The sequence below is a fragment of the Cervus elaphus genome, chromosome X, assembly GCF_910594005.1.
Source record: "Cervus elaphus chromosome X, mCerEla1.1, whole genome shotgun sequence".
Classification (NCBI taxonomy): Eukaryota; Metazoa; Chordata; class Mammalia; order Artiodactyla; family Cervidae; genus Cervus; species Cervus elaphus.
In genome coordinates, this window is record NC_057848.1 from 52,765,429 (window position 1) to 52,781,199 (window position 15,771).

The 15,771-nt window shown below is 46.0% G+C and overlaps 1 protein-coding gene and 1 non-coding gene across 2 annotated transcripts in view; one reads left to right on the forward strand and one right to left on the reverse strand.

Annotated features, from left to right (window-relative positions):
* Positions 1-5,302: 5,302 nt before the first annotated feature.
* Positions 5,303-15,771, reverse strand: part of AIFM1 (apoptosis inducing factor mitochondria associated 1) — a 28,552-nt gene continuing 18,083 nt past the window's right edge. The window contains exons 7-16 of the mRNA XM_043896021.1: positions 15,056-15,140; positions 14,386-14,462; positions 13,372-13,480; positions 12,499-12,606; positions 12,078-12,166; positions 11,468-11,608; positions 9,714-9,856; positions 8,129-8,253; positions 5,919-6,115; positions 5,303-5,576 (exon numbers count right to left, since the gene is read on the reverse strand). Of these exons, the coding sequence (XP_043751956.1) occupies positions 5,505-5,576; positions 5,919-6,115; positions 8,129-8,253; positions 9,714-9,856; positions 11,468-11,608; positions 12,078-12,166; positions 12,499-12,606; positions 13,372-13,480; positions 14,386-14,462; positions 15,056-15,140 (1,146 nt within the window). The 3' untranslated portion in view covers positions 5,303-5,504. The remainder of the gene's footprint in view (positions 5,577-5,918; positions 6,116-8,128; positions 8,254-9,713; positions 9,857-11,467; positions 11,609-12,077; positions 12,167-12,498; positions 12,607-13,371; positions 13,481-14,385; positions 14,463-15,055; positions 15,141-15,771) is intronic.
* TRNAE-CUC lies at positions 6,597-6,668 on the forward strand. Its single transcript has one exon. It is a non-coding gene; the product is annotated as a tRNA-Glu (tRNA).

Genomic DNA, 15,771 nt, shown 5'->3' on the forward strand with positions numbered 1-15,771 from the left:
GATTCTCAAGGCAAGAATACCGGAGTGGCTTGCCGTGCCCTCCTCCAGGGGATCTTCCCAACCCAGGAATTGAACCTGCATCTATTAAGTCTATAGCATTGGCAGGCGGGTTCTTTACTACTAGCACCAACTGGGAAGCCCTAAGCATCCTTTCCCACCCAGCAAATCACAGTGCTGATTTTCTTTCTTACCCTGTATGCAGTTCCTTTTGTCTCTACAGTAAGGTTTGGGTGGTGAAGATTGCAAGCTTCCTGGCCCACTTGTCACTGCATTTTGGGGCAGGGCTCTGCCAAGGCCATGGCTGATGTGGAAATGGCAATGTACTAAGGAGCAAAGGGGGCCTGCAAACTAGTCTGGAGACTTGAGGTTTATGTGGTATGAAGGGGGTTTTCTGCATTCATTATCTCAGCCTCAAGTTGAAAGCTGCTTGATTAAGGTGGCTCTTCACCAGCCAGCTCTGCAGGGTGTGTTTGTTGGGGATTGGGAGCCACTGAATGGTTGGGTAGGAACATAGTGCTAGGATCATGGCTGAGAACAGTCTCACCATAAAGCCTTCCTGGGGCAATTTTGGGCTTGAAGCCAGCCTTTTTTAGGGGCTAAAGGATGCCACCTTTCATGAAGCAGTTTTAAGGCTGTCAAACTCTCCATGGAGAGCAAATCTGGCAAGGAGCAATTTCTAGGGGCCTAGGTCTAGGTGTAACTTGCTATGTCAATTACATGTAACTTGCTAAGTCATAAGCCTTAAACTAAAACAACCACAAAAACAATCTGTTGAGTCAAAGGGATAGCAGAAGCAATGTGGGGAAACATTTGCCAAGGGTTTGGGGTCCCATTAGCATCTGCTGTAGACCCTAGGGATGAAAGGCAAGTGAGTCTGTGGAGAACTGAAGGAAGTCCTGGGTGAGCATCTGAGAGACTTTTCCATACACAGGAGGTTAGAGCTGAGGGTGGAGGGATGATCTGTTTCCCTTCATTTTATAGATGAGGCTGCTGAGAGTTTAAGTAAACAGACTCATGTCCTATTCCTAGAGATGAGAGAAGGTACGAGAATGGAGGAAGAACCATGATTCGGTCAGTGGAGGAAAAGCTTGGACTAGATGGAAGCAGAACAGTAATCCGAGGAGTGATGAAGATCTGATGTGAACTCACACATCATACTCCCAGCACCTCTCTTGCACTGATGGTTCCCGATGACCTGTCTGTCTGCCATTAGGTTATAAAGCCACTGAGGGCAGGGACTGTATATTACTCATCGTCTTATCTCTGGGGCTTGTTGTCCCACAGCATGCAGTAAGTTATGCCGTATGTTTGCTAGCTGACCAATAAATCCATTTACAAATGTATGTATGTATTCATAAATTCAACACCCACATTGGGTGCTCCTTCAGAAGCATTTCTGTGTTGCCCTGCAAATGCCACGAGAGCACAGGCGGGAAACTGCCTGGGAGCCAGGCACCTCTGTCCACACACCAGATGTGACTCCTGGGCTTCTCCAACTGACACAGACCTTGGACACTCCACCAGGACCAGGAAAGATCTTCAGGAAAGTATGAGACTAGGCAAAACTCACAGTGGGCCTCCTGAAGGTATTTTGGCTACCACCAAATTGTCAACACCTACCAGCCAAAGGCTGCAGTGAGAGAGGATGTGCGCCCTGGGGAACCATGGGGTGTCTCAGGAAGAGGGTGCTGGGAAGGACTTGTAGAATTCAGGCCAGGCTGGGTGATTTGGGGGAGGGGTTAAGGAAGCCAGGCTTTACTCTGAATTGGATGCTGTCAGGAAGTGTCTTACTGAATAAATCATATCCAATAGGAGGGCAGACTGGAGTGCGGCTTAATCTGTAATTGGTAAGGAAGCAGTAGTCACTTAGATTAGCCAGGATGGAGGGTGGTGTTTGCTCATTTCTGTGGTTTGGGCAGTGTTTGGCTTTTTTTTTCTTTTTTGCCCCTGTTCACACATGATTCTGGAGTAGTCTTGTTTTTGGCTTCATCCACCATGGTCAGGGTGGCCTCATATGCTGCTAATGTCCCATGAACCTGTTTACATTCAACAGCACACCCAGGCCCAGTGGGGAGTTTTTAGTGACACCAAGGCCTTGCTGACAGTCCCAGGCCAGCTTCCAGGTGTCAGGGGGCTGCGTTTCTCTTTCTCAAAATGTTCATTTTGAGATGATCCCTGTTTTCCAACCAGGAATTGGCTGTCCAGTATTTAAATATTCAGACTCTCCCTGTACTCTGACCCAGTCACACCCATCTGTAGAACCAGCCAGGCAGGGGAACGTCATCACTGGCCTGGGCTGTGTGTCTCTGTGTGTGGTTTTGTTTACATGTGTCCGTGCCCGCCAGAAATTCCCTGATAAGATGGGAAAGAGGCCAGAGGCAGTCTTACTTCACCTCTGGGGCTGGCAGGACTTTCCCTCTGCCCAGAGCACAGGGCACTGGAATGGAGCCCCAGCAATCTCTTGGACAGCAAGAGTACCAGGCTTCAGGTGGAGTCAGGGAAGGACAGAGGGGATATTGTGGCAGCCAAACTTGCAAGGAGTGAGGAGCGGGAACGGGAAGGGGCAGTGGTGGAAGGGAGGGGAGAGTTCCTTTGTCTAAACGGGTCTCTAGAGGAGCTGCTGGTTTTCCTTCAAGGAAGCAGCCTGCTAGATCACTGTGGGTTCCCCACCCCCATCCCTTTCTGCCCTAAGCCTCTTGTCTCCAAAACAGGCCCTGTTGATTAGAACAACAAGAAGAAAGTCCCACATGTTGACCTCATCCTCCACTACGAGGCTTACTATGACCCCTTTCCAATCAAACACACTCCCTCCCCTCAGGTCCAACTTTCCAGCTCAAGTACGAGGCCATCTCTCACCATGTATGTCCTACAGGTGGCCAGGCACCACCCTGAAGTGGGGCCGAGGTACACCAGGTATCATTTGTAAAATGGCAAAGAGAAGTGAGGCTGAGGTCAAGTGGGTGAGCCCCAAAAGCTTGATATTTTGGCAGAGCCCCAACTTCACAGGGTGTGACCAGCCCTGTACTGCGCTGTGTTGTGGCCCAGCTAATCACAGGCCAGCTATCGAGGGCCAAACCTCGTCTGTAGTCAGAAATTGGTCCTTGGATTTGTTCCTTTTGATCCTTGGGGACCCAGACAGATGACACACATCCTGGACTAAGTGGCGGCGGGTGAAGTAACGGTCTGATAACCTGGATTACAGAGATCTGAGGCCCCAAGGAAGAGGCTCATTTTTACAATAAGCCCCGTTATCTAGCATCATCCAGCAACCAAGGACTTGGTCAGCACTTTGCCAGGGTTTTGGGGGGGGATAGGGAACGTTGTCCCCATCCTGAGGAGAAAGTCTCTGCTCTGGGAGAGCTTACAGCCAATTTAGGGAATGAACACCAATAATGAGACTACTTAAAGCACAATCAAGTTCAAAGGCAGTGAGTGCAACTGAAGTTCAGAGATGAAATCACATGTGGGCACTAGTCCAGCTGGGACGTCACCACGGTGGGATTTCATCCGGGCCTTGAAAGATAAGCAGGATTTAGATACGTAGAAGGGAACCGGGGCGGTGTTTCAAATGTGAAGAGCACAAACAAAAGTTTAAAAGTGGAGATAAACCAGATGTTTATGTGTGTGTGCGCATGCATGTGCAAAGATGGTCCCCAGGGCAGAGGGGGCCGAGGTCAGGACTTGATGTGACTAATGACAGGGTGTCAGTGTATGTTGACCCACAGGCTGTAGGGTGGGGGGATGTGGACCAAGTGATGCGTTAGGAAGTGATTCAGCAGCAGCGATTGACAAAGGATGGGTGCTCTGGCTGATCTCCCTTCTTGGCATGTCTACAGGGCTTTTTGTATCTTCCTGTGGACACAACTGACTATGTTATGCTTCTGGGTTCATGTGTCTGCTTTCCTCACTGCCACCAGCAGCTCCTTAAGAGAAGTAGCCATGTTTTCTCCATCTTCCTATTCTGCCATCTACAGGGCTCCTAGTAGGTACTCAATGAACACTGAATAGAAGAACAGATCCTTTCATTTTAGTTAACTGAATTATTATGACATTCCATGCAAGGATGACAACTGTCAAAGAATTAGACTAAACTGCACCTAACAGTGAAACAAGGCAAATCACAATTTGATCTTTTTAAAAAGTGATTTGTGAAATGCTTCAGGATCTTACAGTGTCTTGGTACCATCTCTGTAAGCAGCAATTACTATATAATAAGTCCCGTTTCACAGAATACTAGATGAGTTTTCTACCTATGGATGTAGATATGTCATGCCTCAGATCATATTTCACTAAACGTGTATATATATGGTAAGAAGCTGTTCTAGTGCAGCTAATTCTTAAAGTGGACATGTGTCCCGTTCTAGTGTCTAGAAGGGATTTCATTGTAGCTGCTACTCCCTTTAAACAAACCCAATATTGATAACAAAATCCAGCCTGATAATTATTCTCTCTTTAGAAAAAGATTCCCAATAGGACTCTTGAAAGTAGTAAAACTTTCCTCTTAATAGAAATTAATATTTGATTTTTAAAAGTTAAGTAATTTGAAATGTAAAAGATGAGTTGATTTATGAAACTTTGACTTCTCTTCCCAGGAAATCATCTATAAGATGAGGCTTGCCTATAAGCCTATTTGAGATAAAAGGGGATAGGGGAGGGCAATTTCCAGTTTGGGGGACAGTGAGTGGAGGAGTTGAAGAGACCAAGATCCCTCCATGAGTCAGACTCCAAGCTTAGCCCTGAAGCACCAGTCTCCAAATCTCTGTTTCCATTTGCAGTAAATGTCTTTTCTGCCCTCCCCTCCCACGACCAATTCAGTTCTGGGCTAGGGGGTACACAGGGGAGGTGTCCCAGGTAAAGCAGAGTGGAGTCCACATGTTTATGTGTGTGCTCATTCAATGTTTCACTAAGCACCTACTATGAGCCAGACCCTGTGCCCAGCTCTGGAGAGAACCGTGAGAAGACAGGAAAGCCAGAGTTCTGGCTTCCAGGAAGCTGCAGAGCAGCAGGGGGACATGTAGGCAAGAACAGGCTTGGGAGGATCAGGAAAGTCTTCAGAGACGGTGATTTTCCCCAGAGGAGGGGAGAGGGGTCAAGTTCTGCGGGCAGAGGCCACAGCAGGTCTGTACAGAGAGGCGGGAAGGTGAGGGAGAAGTTCAGGAAACTGAAAGAAGCTGAGAGTGTGAAGCAGGGAGTAGGAGGCCGAGGAAGATGGTCTATTTGGGAATGGCTCCAACTGGTCTGCCCTCTCATTCACACAGCTTTCCTCCATTCACCCACTCGCTCCCTTTCAAAGAGAAGAGAATTTAAATTAGAAGAATCAGGTTTTATTTAATGATGTGAACATTAAGAATTTGCCTACATGGTTGAAATATTCACAAAGGACTTGATCATTCATACCCATACATTCAGAGGAAGTCTGCTGAATAAAAAAAAAATGCTCCTTTACTCATCTAAGTTGTTCTCAGGGACAGCCAAGGGCCTGCCTGCTACCCAGGGCGAGGGCTTCAGTCTTCATGAATGTTGAAGAGCTTGGCTACTTCATTGAGATCTTCATGTTGCTCACCGTCCTTAATAATCTGAGGGACAGAGGAACAAGGAGTCTAACTCACTGTGTGTGTGTGTGCGGGCCAGGCCAGCCCCCACTCCACACCAGGAGGGAGTTGTGGGGATGGCTTTCTGCAAAGCCCAAGTGAGCATGTGCCAATGCCCAGGCCACCCAACCGTGTCCCAAGTGAAAAAGAAACATTCCTTTAAAAAAAAAAGAAAGAAAGAAACATTCCTGAGCCAAGGCGACACCTTGTTCTGCTCAGGCCCAGTCTGACCTGGGAGGACAGTACATGGCAGGGCACCTGACGAAGTCACAGGAGCGCCTTCCGCCCACACCCCCATCTTCCTCTCAGAGCTCTGCCAGCACCTACCTTCCGTGCTATTGGCATCCGGTTGAAGATGTTCCACAGTACGATCCCCACCACCACTTTGTCCCTGAGGTAGAAGATGACACCTTTGCCATAGTCCTCCCCTTGGGTGGGGACCTGGGGGACTGCAGGGTTGCTGGGAGGAACAGGGATGTCCGAGGCCTCAGACTCTGTCTCGCTCTCTGATCGGATACCAGTGCCTGTGGCCAACCCCCCGAACAAACAAGCAAAGTCAAAACAAAACAAAGTCACTTATTATGCGCTTGGAAATTCTAGAAGGCAAGTATCTTTCAACACCTGCTTCAGGCTGCTTCTAGATTTGTTTTTCTATGCCGCCTCAGTAAACACTGGTCTTCTCCAGCCCCTCTCTATTGATAGAGCCAACAAAAGCTCTTCCTTGCCAGCTGCTGGGCACTGGGTCAGTCTGACCCCAAACTTCCTATCTCATTTTAAATTGACTCTACGGATACTTCCTGGTATCTTTTTCAAATTACAGAAGACTTGTTATTGTCCTCTGAGAAACATTCTAGAGCTACGGTCAGTACAATAGCCACTAGTCACATATAGTTATCCTAATTATAATTAATTCACAATTGAAGTTTAATTTTCCCTAAAATTGGACAAAAAATGTAAAATCCAGTTCCTCATTTGCCAAACCAGTTCATTTGTGAAACCCAACGCTCCCTGGTGGTCTAGTGGTTAGGATTCAGTGCTCTCACCACTGAGGCTCGGGTTTGATTCCCGGTCAGGGAAGCCTTTCTTCTTGAGCTTCCCAGGTGGCACTAGTGGTAAAGAACCCACCTGCCAGTGCCAGAGACAGACATAAAAGATGTGGGTTTGATCCCTGGGTCGGGAAGATCCCCTGGAGGAGGAAATGGCAATCCATTCCAGTATTCTTGCCTGGGAAATTCCTAGGATATGACTGAAGCGACGTAGCACGTTTGCACTAACCACATTTCAAGTGCTGAAGAGCCATATGTGGTGAGTGGCTAATGTTTCAGACAGAGACAGAACACTGCCACTATGGCAGAAAGTTCTCTTAGCACCACTAGAGACACTCTGGCCAAAGCAGAAGGCACTTCCAAATGGAAAAACCGTAGTGCAAGTGTTTCCTCCTGGGTGGGGTGGTGGCAGCAGCCTGGGGAGAGGGTACTTTGTCTTCTGAGAACCAGGCTTCAGGTAATACTGCCCAGTGGACAGAGCAGTGACCTGGAGTTTATAAGTCCCTGGATCCTCCTCCGAGGATCCACTTCCCAGGAGAGGGCCAAATTAAGGAGTAATAACATAATCCACTTAGATTATACATGAACAAGACCCTCATATCCATATAATGTCTTGCTTTCTCCTTCTTAAAGAGCAATTTGTCCTTAAAATGCCTCTAATAGGAGGACACAAAGGTTAAATAACTTCAGCCAAGGTCACGAAGGGAGAGAGAAGAGGCCTGGGAGTTAATGAAAGAGATGTGTGTGGGAGAGACATTCATTTCAAGAGAGATGTTCTTTGCCTCCTGTCTAAAGAAAACCTGGTGTTCAGATCTGACAACTGGAACTAGAGGCAGTTCAAGAACTACCTGGGCTTCCCAGGTGGCCCTGTAAAGAATCTGTCTGCCCATACAGGAGATACAGGTTCAATCCCTGGGTCAGGAAGATCCCCTGGAGGAGGGCATGGCAACCCACTCCAATATTCTTGCCTGGAAAATCCCAGGAGCCTGGTGGGCTACAGTCCATGGGGTCGTGAAGAATCAGACATGACTGAGCAACTGAGTATGGAAGAAGTACTCAGCCCAGTTCTTCACTGTCCAAGGCACAAGGAAGGGAGCAGGTCCCACACTAAGGTTCTTGGGCCTAGTGCTTGGGATCAGCAGGAAGCAAAAAAAAAAGGGGGGGGGCACTGAAAAAGCACAAGTTTTCTTCATCACACCAGTCTTCCTAGTCCATCCAGAAAAACTAGACTTCCAGAGTAATTGAGTTACCTACCATCCAGAGTCTAGGATAACACCCACTGTATCTATCTATGCTCTGACAAGGATACCTGATTTCACCAGCTCTCAGACCACTAAAGAGTAAGGACTTCGGGTCTGGTGTATTTTAAAGCACACCATGAAGAGCGGCTTTCACACAGTTACCCCTGGCCAATACCGAAAGCCCTTGTTCGGGAGGATTTGGACCACGGCTTCTCAGTACTCTTCATGAGAAGAGGCTGGGCTTCCTTACCTGACTGCTCTGTGGCAGATTTGGGGTTGTCCTGTGCAGTTGCTTTTGCAAAAACACCGACTGTGGGCAAGCTACTGTCCACCAGACCAATCGCTTCATAGCCAACATCGGGGCCCAAATCACTCCTGAGGAAGGAGAGAGAAGGTGTTCTGTCAGAGGACTGTCAAGAATTATGTGGCAGAATGTTTTCTCTAAGACAACAACCGTGCTTTCGTGCCAACCAAAGAACCTGGTAGCAAGAGAAATCCCAAAGTGATCTCTCGCCTGCTAGGGCATCTGGGGACAACTGTGAGAAAGCACGATTAGCCCAAACAGTTTTAATTTTTCCTTAACAAGCCACTATGCATATCGCAGATCCATACTGCAATCTGTATGTTTTAAAATTTTATCATGTATCATTTTATATATACCATACACCACATCTGGGGTGGGACGGCATCCCCACATTTACTATTCACTACTTCCCTTTACCTCTTTTCAAAGCTGCCTTTTTGAAACTTCAAAGAGTGCTCCATATTTATGGAACTCAGAATGTGAAATATTTTGTGGTTTTATTAACTGATAAACTTCCTTACCTTACTTTGTATTGTATTATTTCCTCTTAGCTTTCATTTTCTCAAAGCTGAAATGCTTTCTATACAGAGGCACCTTGGCTCACTTGGTCATTTTATTTTCTTTGTTCTTCTTGGAAGCTTTTCCTATCATCATCATGCTAGGAAGTTCACAGAATATTGGTGGCAGAGGCATGCCATGGTTTTGTAATCATCTCAGCGACTTGAGCTGTTTTGTTTCTGGGGCCCTATATTTTGTTATCTTCTTGGCCACAGAAACTCATTGGACTGGTGTCTTCAGGGAACAGTCTACAATGACTTCTTGGATTCTGTTCCTGGAAACTGATAATTGTAGAGCTATTCTTTTCCTAAGTGTATTATCTTACACATGTTGACCCCGAGATCCATCTATTATTTGTTTTGCTGCCCACTCATGAAACTGTGTGTGATAATCCTGAAATGTACTCCCATCAGCTGAGAATTTTCTCAACAGGAACGGCTTAGAGGTTTCTGAAACCTTGAGTTTTTTTTTTATGTATCCCATCTTTCAAATTAAGATGAGAGTGGGCCAAACAGGGCCAGCTCCAGTACTCAGGAATATCCATTGCTAACTTTTCACTATCCAGAAAGTTGCCTATATTTGTCTGACTCTTAATTGCTTATTTCAAGGGTTATATGAGTGGGCTGTCTTTGTCAGTAGGTTGGGCTCCTGAGAGTCAGCAGCAAAGAACAAAGAAAATATACTTCTGTCTGTATCTAAGAGCACACTTCTGTCCTACCTACTGTAGCTCCAACCCTGAGCTATTTTAGCAGAAGTTCTAGTGCTATCTCCATTCATTCACCTGTTCAAACTTAGGTCGAATGGAACCCTTTTACCAGAAGATGGCTCAGGGGTAGAATGCACAGACATGAGATGCAATTTTTTTACCCTCTGTATGAAGCTAACTGGCCAACCAGGAAACCAAACCATATGACTCTGGCTCCATTAATTCTGTGTTCTAACCGATTGAGTCCTCAAGGCACAAAACTATTACCAGAACATTGACTGATGCCAGTACGGTTTAGCAGCTCCAGTCATATTCTCTCCAGCCAATCTTCCGCTCACAACAGCATGATCATGGTGCTCTACCCGCCTCCTACCCAACTTTATATCGTAGAAACATGCGGCATCTCCTGCCTTTGGAGACAAATATGTTACATGAGCACATGATTTAAAAAAAAGCAAGTTAAGGACAGAAAATAAACTCTTTGGGGGGTTCAAAAAAATGCTTGTGACGTTAACTAACATTTTCCATCCACAGGTCGGAATCATACCTACAATATCAAAAACAGGTACACTTCCATTTTTAAAAATACATCAGATGCTTCTCCAAAGCTAACCTCAGTCCTGCATGCTCCAGCTTGCACTTATTTCTTCTTGTTCTGCCCTTTAGCAGAAACAGGGTATTTAATAACCAGGATTTGCAGAATATTTTTTCTTGTGTGGAAACCAGTTTTTAGATGTGACTGCCTCTTACCTAGAAATCTTTTCCAAGGTGAGATTTCTTTTTTGGTCATTCAATATTCATTCATTCATTCATTCAGCAAGTATTTCCAGAGTATTTACTCTGTACAGAGCACCATACTGTCTGAGCTGAAGAGACATGCCTGACACAGACCCTGCCCACGAGGAGTGCACAAGTGCTGAGGAAGGTATGGCACTGTTGCACACGATGGTGTGCCACACAAGAGGAATGCAGTGAGAGGACCCCCCCCCGCCCCGCCCCCGGCTGGAGGTGAACAAGGCCAGCTTCACGGAGGATGTGGTGGCATGTTAGCTCTCACTCTTTGTTCATCTTTGTGGCTATTCAGACACCCCCAAAGCAACCTAAAAACCCAACACATGAGCAGTGGCGAGATAAACTCTGAGATCCACCAAATGGAGTATTATACAGTCATTACACTGTTCTCAGAATTGGAAGTAATGTGGAAAAAACTTACATTTGAACGTTAAGTGAAAGAGAAAAGAATGCAAAGGTTTATACATAGTACACTTGCCATGACTGTCTACAACAAAGAAAAACACCTATGTGCTAGGAAATGAAGGGAAGGAAATACACCCAAATATCCGTGGTTGCTGCAGAGGACTCCCTTTCTCCTTTTGGGCTGCGTTTTCCACACAGAGCATGTATTGCTTTTATAACAATTGTGAAAAATCCAGTACATTGTATCTTTAAAAAAAAAAGCTTTAAGGGAAAAACACCCTTCAAAGTTCCTACGTCCTTGGTTGCAGAGTCCATAATCAAACACAATACACTTGTTATGATCTAACAATAGGGAAATTACCTCATGTTCCTACATACTATAGTCCTGTTTGTGTTGTAACAGATTTTTAAAAACACCTAAAAATAGTACTCAAGGAAAATGAAAATGGAGTAATTTTCCTTTCCAGAGAATGTTACAAAACTGGACTCGTGTTCAGGCAAAAGGAACAGCAGATCAGTCTGAAAGCTGCACACACGCCCGTCAAGGGGATGCTGATGGCCGCTGCCAACAGCGGAACCGGGAGAGGCCTACTTCTGTGGCCATGTGCGCCATTCGCTTCCTTTTCCAGAAGCTTGTGGCGTGAGGCCAGACCTGATCCTGTAAACCGAACAGTTCACAAGCTTCTGCTGTCTATCCTCCGCTTCCAAACATGGAGACCCTATTTTAGAAAGCTGCTGCTGAATCTCTGAGCAACACCGGGCAGACCTGCGCCCAGGCCCGAGCCAACGCACTGCGTCTGGTCCAGCCATCACCACACACTTACCACCCAGATGTTAGAGCGGGCCTGGAGCTCTGCGTTTACCCTGAAGCCGCCAAAATCAGAGTCTATCTCTAATCCACCAGTCTTGGCCAACTCAACATTGGGCTCCAGGCCCACGGCTGCCACTATGTGGTCAGTTTCTACCTGAGGACAGAAAGAATTCAGTCAATGATCACAGTTTCCTCGTATACCTACGGTTGGAGCAACTGTACATCACATCATTAAAAGTTGGGGCTTTACCAAAAAATCACTGATTTTAACTCTGATAAAAAGGTTCTAAGTTCCATTTCATAACGTGTCACCCCTGCACACATACATACCCCCTTCCATCCGAACAGAAATCTGCCACCCTAGAAGGTCTCAAAAATGTGTGACACACACAGGAAGGGGCTATGGGAAATGGTTCCCAGGTGTCTACGCCGGGTCCCATCATTCTTATTTTAGTAGAGGACAGTTCATTCAGAAAATTATGACAAGTTAATGGCGACTGCCAAGACAACTAATCTATGGGTATCAAATGAAGGAATAAGAATGAGGAAACAGGGCAGGGCAGGGCAGGGCAGGGCAGGGCAGGGTTGGAAGGTCTTCTGGCCGCCTGTCTTCCCCTTCTTACCTTCCGGCCATCTTTCAGCTTGATGAGTAACCTGCCACCGCTGACTCCAACTGATTGCACAATAGCACTGGGCAGCACCTTAACCCCCTCTGTGAAGGCAAATGAGACCTGAGGCTGAGCCTGTGTGCCCACCACCTTCACAAAAGACGAGAGGCACCCCCACAAAACCAGGACTCGTCAGCACACAGGCGGCCTTAAACAGCCACCGGCACCCACACCCACAGTTCATTTCCGGCTCTTCCAGGAATCTGCTGCATCAGATTCATAACACCTACATGAAGCCAGCTGACAGGAGAATGGTGGAAACTTCTCACCTGGCAGCTGGTAAGGCTTATGTACAGGGGGTTCCCAAAGAAGCAAACTCTGCCAGTTCTAACTAACTCTAGGCAAGAGTGGGAGCATATGGAAAGAGTGTCTCTACCTCGTTGGACTTTTTCCATGGTCCAGTTGCTGAGGTATTCGGGGAGGACTTTCCCCATATTTCCTTTCTCAGGGAAAAGCTGAATCACTTCTGTGCCTGAGGCTCGAGCTGGGAAGAAAAAACAGAGTAGGTAAAGCAGGAGGCAAAGGCCAATCCCAGGAAGAGAAGTAAAGGGGCCAGTGGGAGCCATCTACTGCACACAGGGCAAGGCCGTGACCTGGGCCGGAGCACACATTTCTGGGCCACTAGGGCACAAGGCCACTCACATGGCAAACACAACAGGTGCCAGAACTTGTCCCTGGATTCAGGGACATACAGTGAACTCAGTGCACTTACACCTAGGCTTACACAGTGCCTTCCAAGCTCTGAATAGTATGCACCCTCCTGAGAAGATGCTATGATTTCACACAGCTGAAAAATCATGCTAAGAAAAAAAATGATTGCCGTGAAACATTTGAACTGGAACTCACAGATCAGTCAAGCTGTGAACCATCATGTGTCGGAAAGAAGTCTTTGACTTTTACGGGGAGCAGCAGTTCAAAGATACATGCAGTTCTTTAGTCTACATTGCCCCTACCATCTTAAAAACTCACTTTCCTTAATATTTTATTTCTAAGGAGTTCTGGCCTAGAGGTGAGAGGAAAGGAAAGAAAGCGGCACTGCTCAGCTGCTTGGATGACAGCCTTTCAATCACTAAGGTGACCCACATCAGACCTAAGCTCCGTGATTAGTTTTTCATCACGTAAACCTTAATTGACCCCTTTCTACTGATGCTAGCAAATGCATCTATGCAAAGCATGTGCTATAAAACCAGAGAAAGTAAAAGAAAAAAAAGACAGAGAAAGAAAATGGAGGTCACTCCCCAATACTCACCCTTTCTGCCAAGAGCACAGGCCAGTTCGCTACCAAGAAAGCCCCCACCAATAATCGTAATCGACTTGACTTCCCGGGAAATCTTCTCTAAGGTTCTAAAGTCTTCGATCTGTAGAATCACACCAGTTTAATCCATTGATTTCTCAAAGGGGTATACAATGATAATACTAGGAAATATTTTCTGATAAATCTTTGACAACAGTAATTTGCACATAAAATCTTCTCCTTGTATGAAGTGGCTCAATTACAGCTTCTATTTTATTGATGCAAATTTCTTTCTCCAATGTAACACTCTATTAGTAGCTCTCAACTGGAGACAGGCATGCCCCCTCTCCCCCAGGGAACATCTGACATTGTCTGTGACATTTTTGGCTGTCACAGTTAGGGTGGGGAGGTACTACTTGAAGCTAGTGGGTGGAGTCCACAGACACTGCTAAACACCCTACAATGCACAAGACAGCCCCTCACCACAAACAGTTATCCAGTCCAAAATGCCAAGAGTGCTAAGGCTGACAAACCTTGTTGTATTAAGAACTTAAAGGATAGTAAAAATCTTTTCAAATACCTATAAAAGTGGCTGAAATTTTTCAGTTTTCATACGTAGAACATGGTGTTAAGAAGCAACTCTTTCCTCTTTTTCACTTAGGTACTCTTAACTTTTCTCCCCAGTCTCCACAATAGCATTTGCAGTGAAAAATGCCAAGAGGCTCTAAGGAGTTCCAATGACTCAAATGCATCAGTAAAAAAGAAAAAAAACAACTGTGGAAGGGAAATCGGAAGGAACTATAAAAAGCAATAAAAAACGCTAAATGTATTTTTCACCTAGGAGCTCAAAACTCTTGAGTGAGGTATTTGAGGTGCAGAGAGAGGAAGTGATTTGCTCAAGGCCAGATAATAAGTCTGTAGAAGAGCCACAGATAGAACCCAGATCTCCCAATTCCCAGGTGGGTACTTGGGGCCACAAGATTATGCTACCTCTTCAAAACTGACAAAAGCACTAAAGCTGACAATTACCTTTCTGAAAAGTGTTGTTCTACTCTTCACCTCCGCTCCAGCCCTATCAATGGCAGAGAGACTTCTTGGAGTGCCTCCTGGAAATCAGAGGAGAAAAACCCTTTAGCCCAACAAGCAGGAGCTGGCCCAACAGCAGCATCAGCTCGCTACAAGGCTTTGTTTTCTTTCCACTCATCCCCGCAGCAGGCTTTTATCAATTTCCTTTGAAAAGCAGATTTGAGAGTCTCTCTTCAAAGGGCCCACCCTCCCTGTAGATGGCCAGAAGGCCTCACTTTTTGCTCCCATTCTCTTCTACTTTTTCGTGAGGATTCACCAGAAAGCACAGTCATGTTTGTTGAAGCAACTGCTTCAAACCCCTCTCTTGATTTCTGGTTGAAAGTGGCAATGAAGCCATGAGGTTATATCACTTTCAGGGCAGAGGGCAAAGGTGAAGAAGGGCAAGGGAAAAAAAGGCAACCCTTTTCAATAGCCATCCCTGCCTTTAGCAGAGGGAACAGTAAGGACTGTCCAGAAGGGCTATTGCTCAGATGCTTGTAGTTAGCTAGCCACGCTTTGCATCAAGGGAAGACATCCACTTCAGAGTCTGGGTTTCAGTTTTCTTAGTAATGTCTTTACACTAAAACTTGAGGGAGCTCTACCGGGGAATGAAGCTATCTCCAGAAGTACTCACCTGTTGCAATCAAGCACTTTTCATAGGTTATTTGAGAGCCATCATTAAGTTTTGCCACATTGCCTCTCACATCCAGCTGTACTACCTGGTCCCGCCAAACATACACACACAGAAAGGGATAAATTCACTTTAAAAAATTTTTATTGAGGTATCACTCACACAACATACAATTCACCATTTTAAGTGTACAATTCAGTGGGTTTTAGTATATTCACAAGTTGTGCGACCATCATCATTATATAATTCTGGAACACTTCCATCACCCTCCAAAAAACCCTGTACCTGGCAGTCATCAGCCCAATGAGAAGAGTTACTTCTTGACCTAAGGTGATCCTTAAGAAACCTAATCACTGGTACCAATTTCTTCAAGGAGTCATAATTTCCTAAGTGGCCAACATCACAGTAAGTTCCTAGTGTCCCAAAGCTCATGCCCAATTTGTGGGAATGGAGAAGAGGAACAGACTTTTCTGCCTGCCTCTTTGGAACCCTTCTTTAAAAAAAAAAAAAGTGGCAGCGCTGGGTCCTAGTTGTGGCCTCCAAACTCTTAGTTGTGGCACATAGGATCTAGTTTCCTGACCAGGGATTGAACCCGAGTCCCTTGCATTGGGAGCACGGTCTTAGCCACTGGACCACCAGGGAAGTCCAGGGACCCTTACTTCTTTGTTAACAACTCTCATTGTTAACAACAACTCTCTTGACATTCTTATAGGATGCTT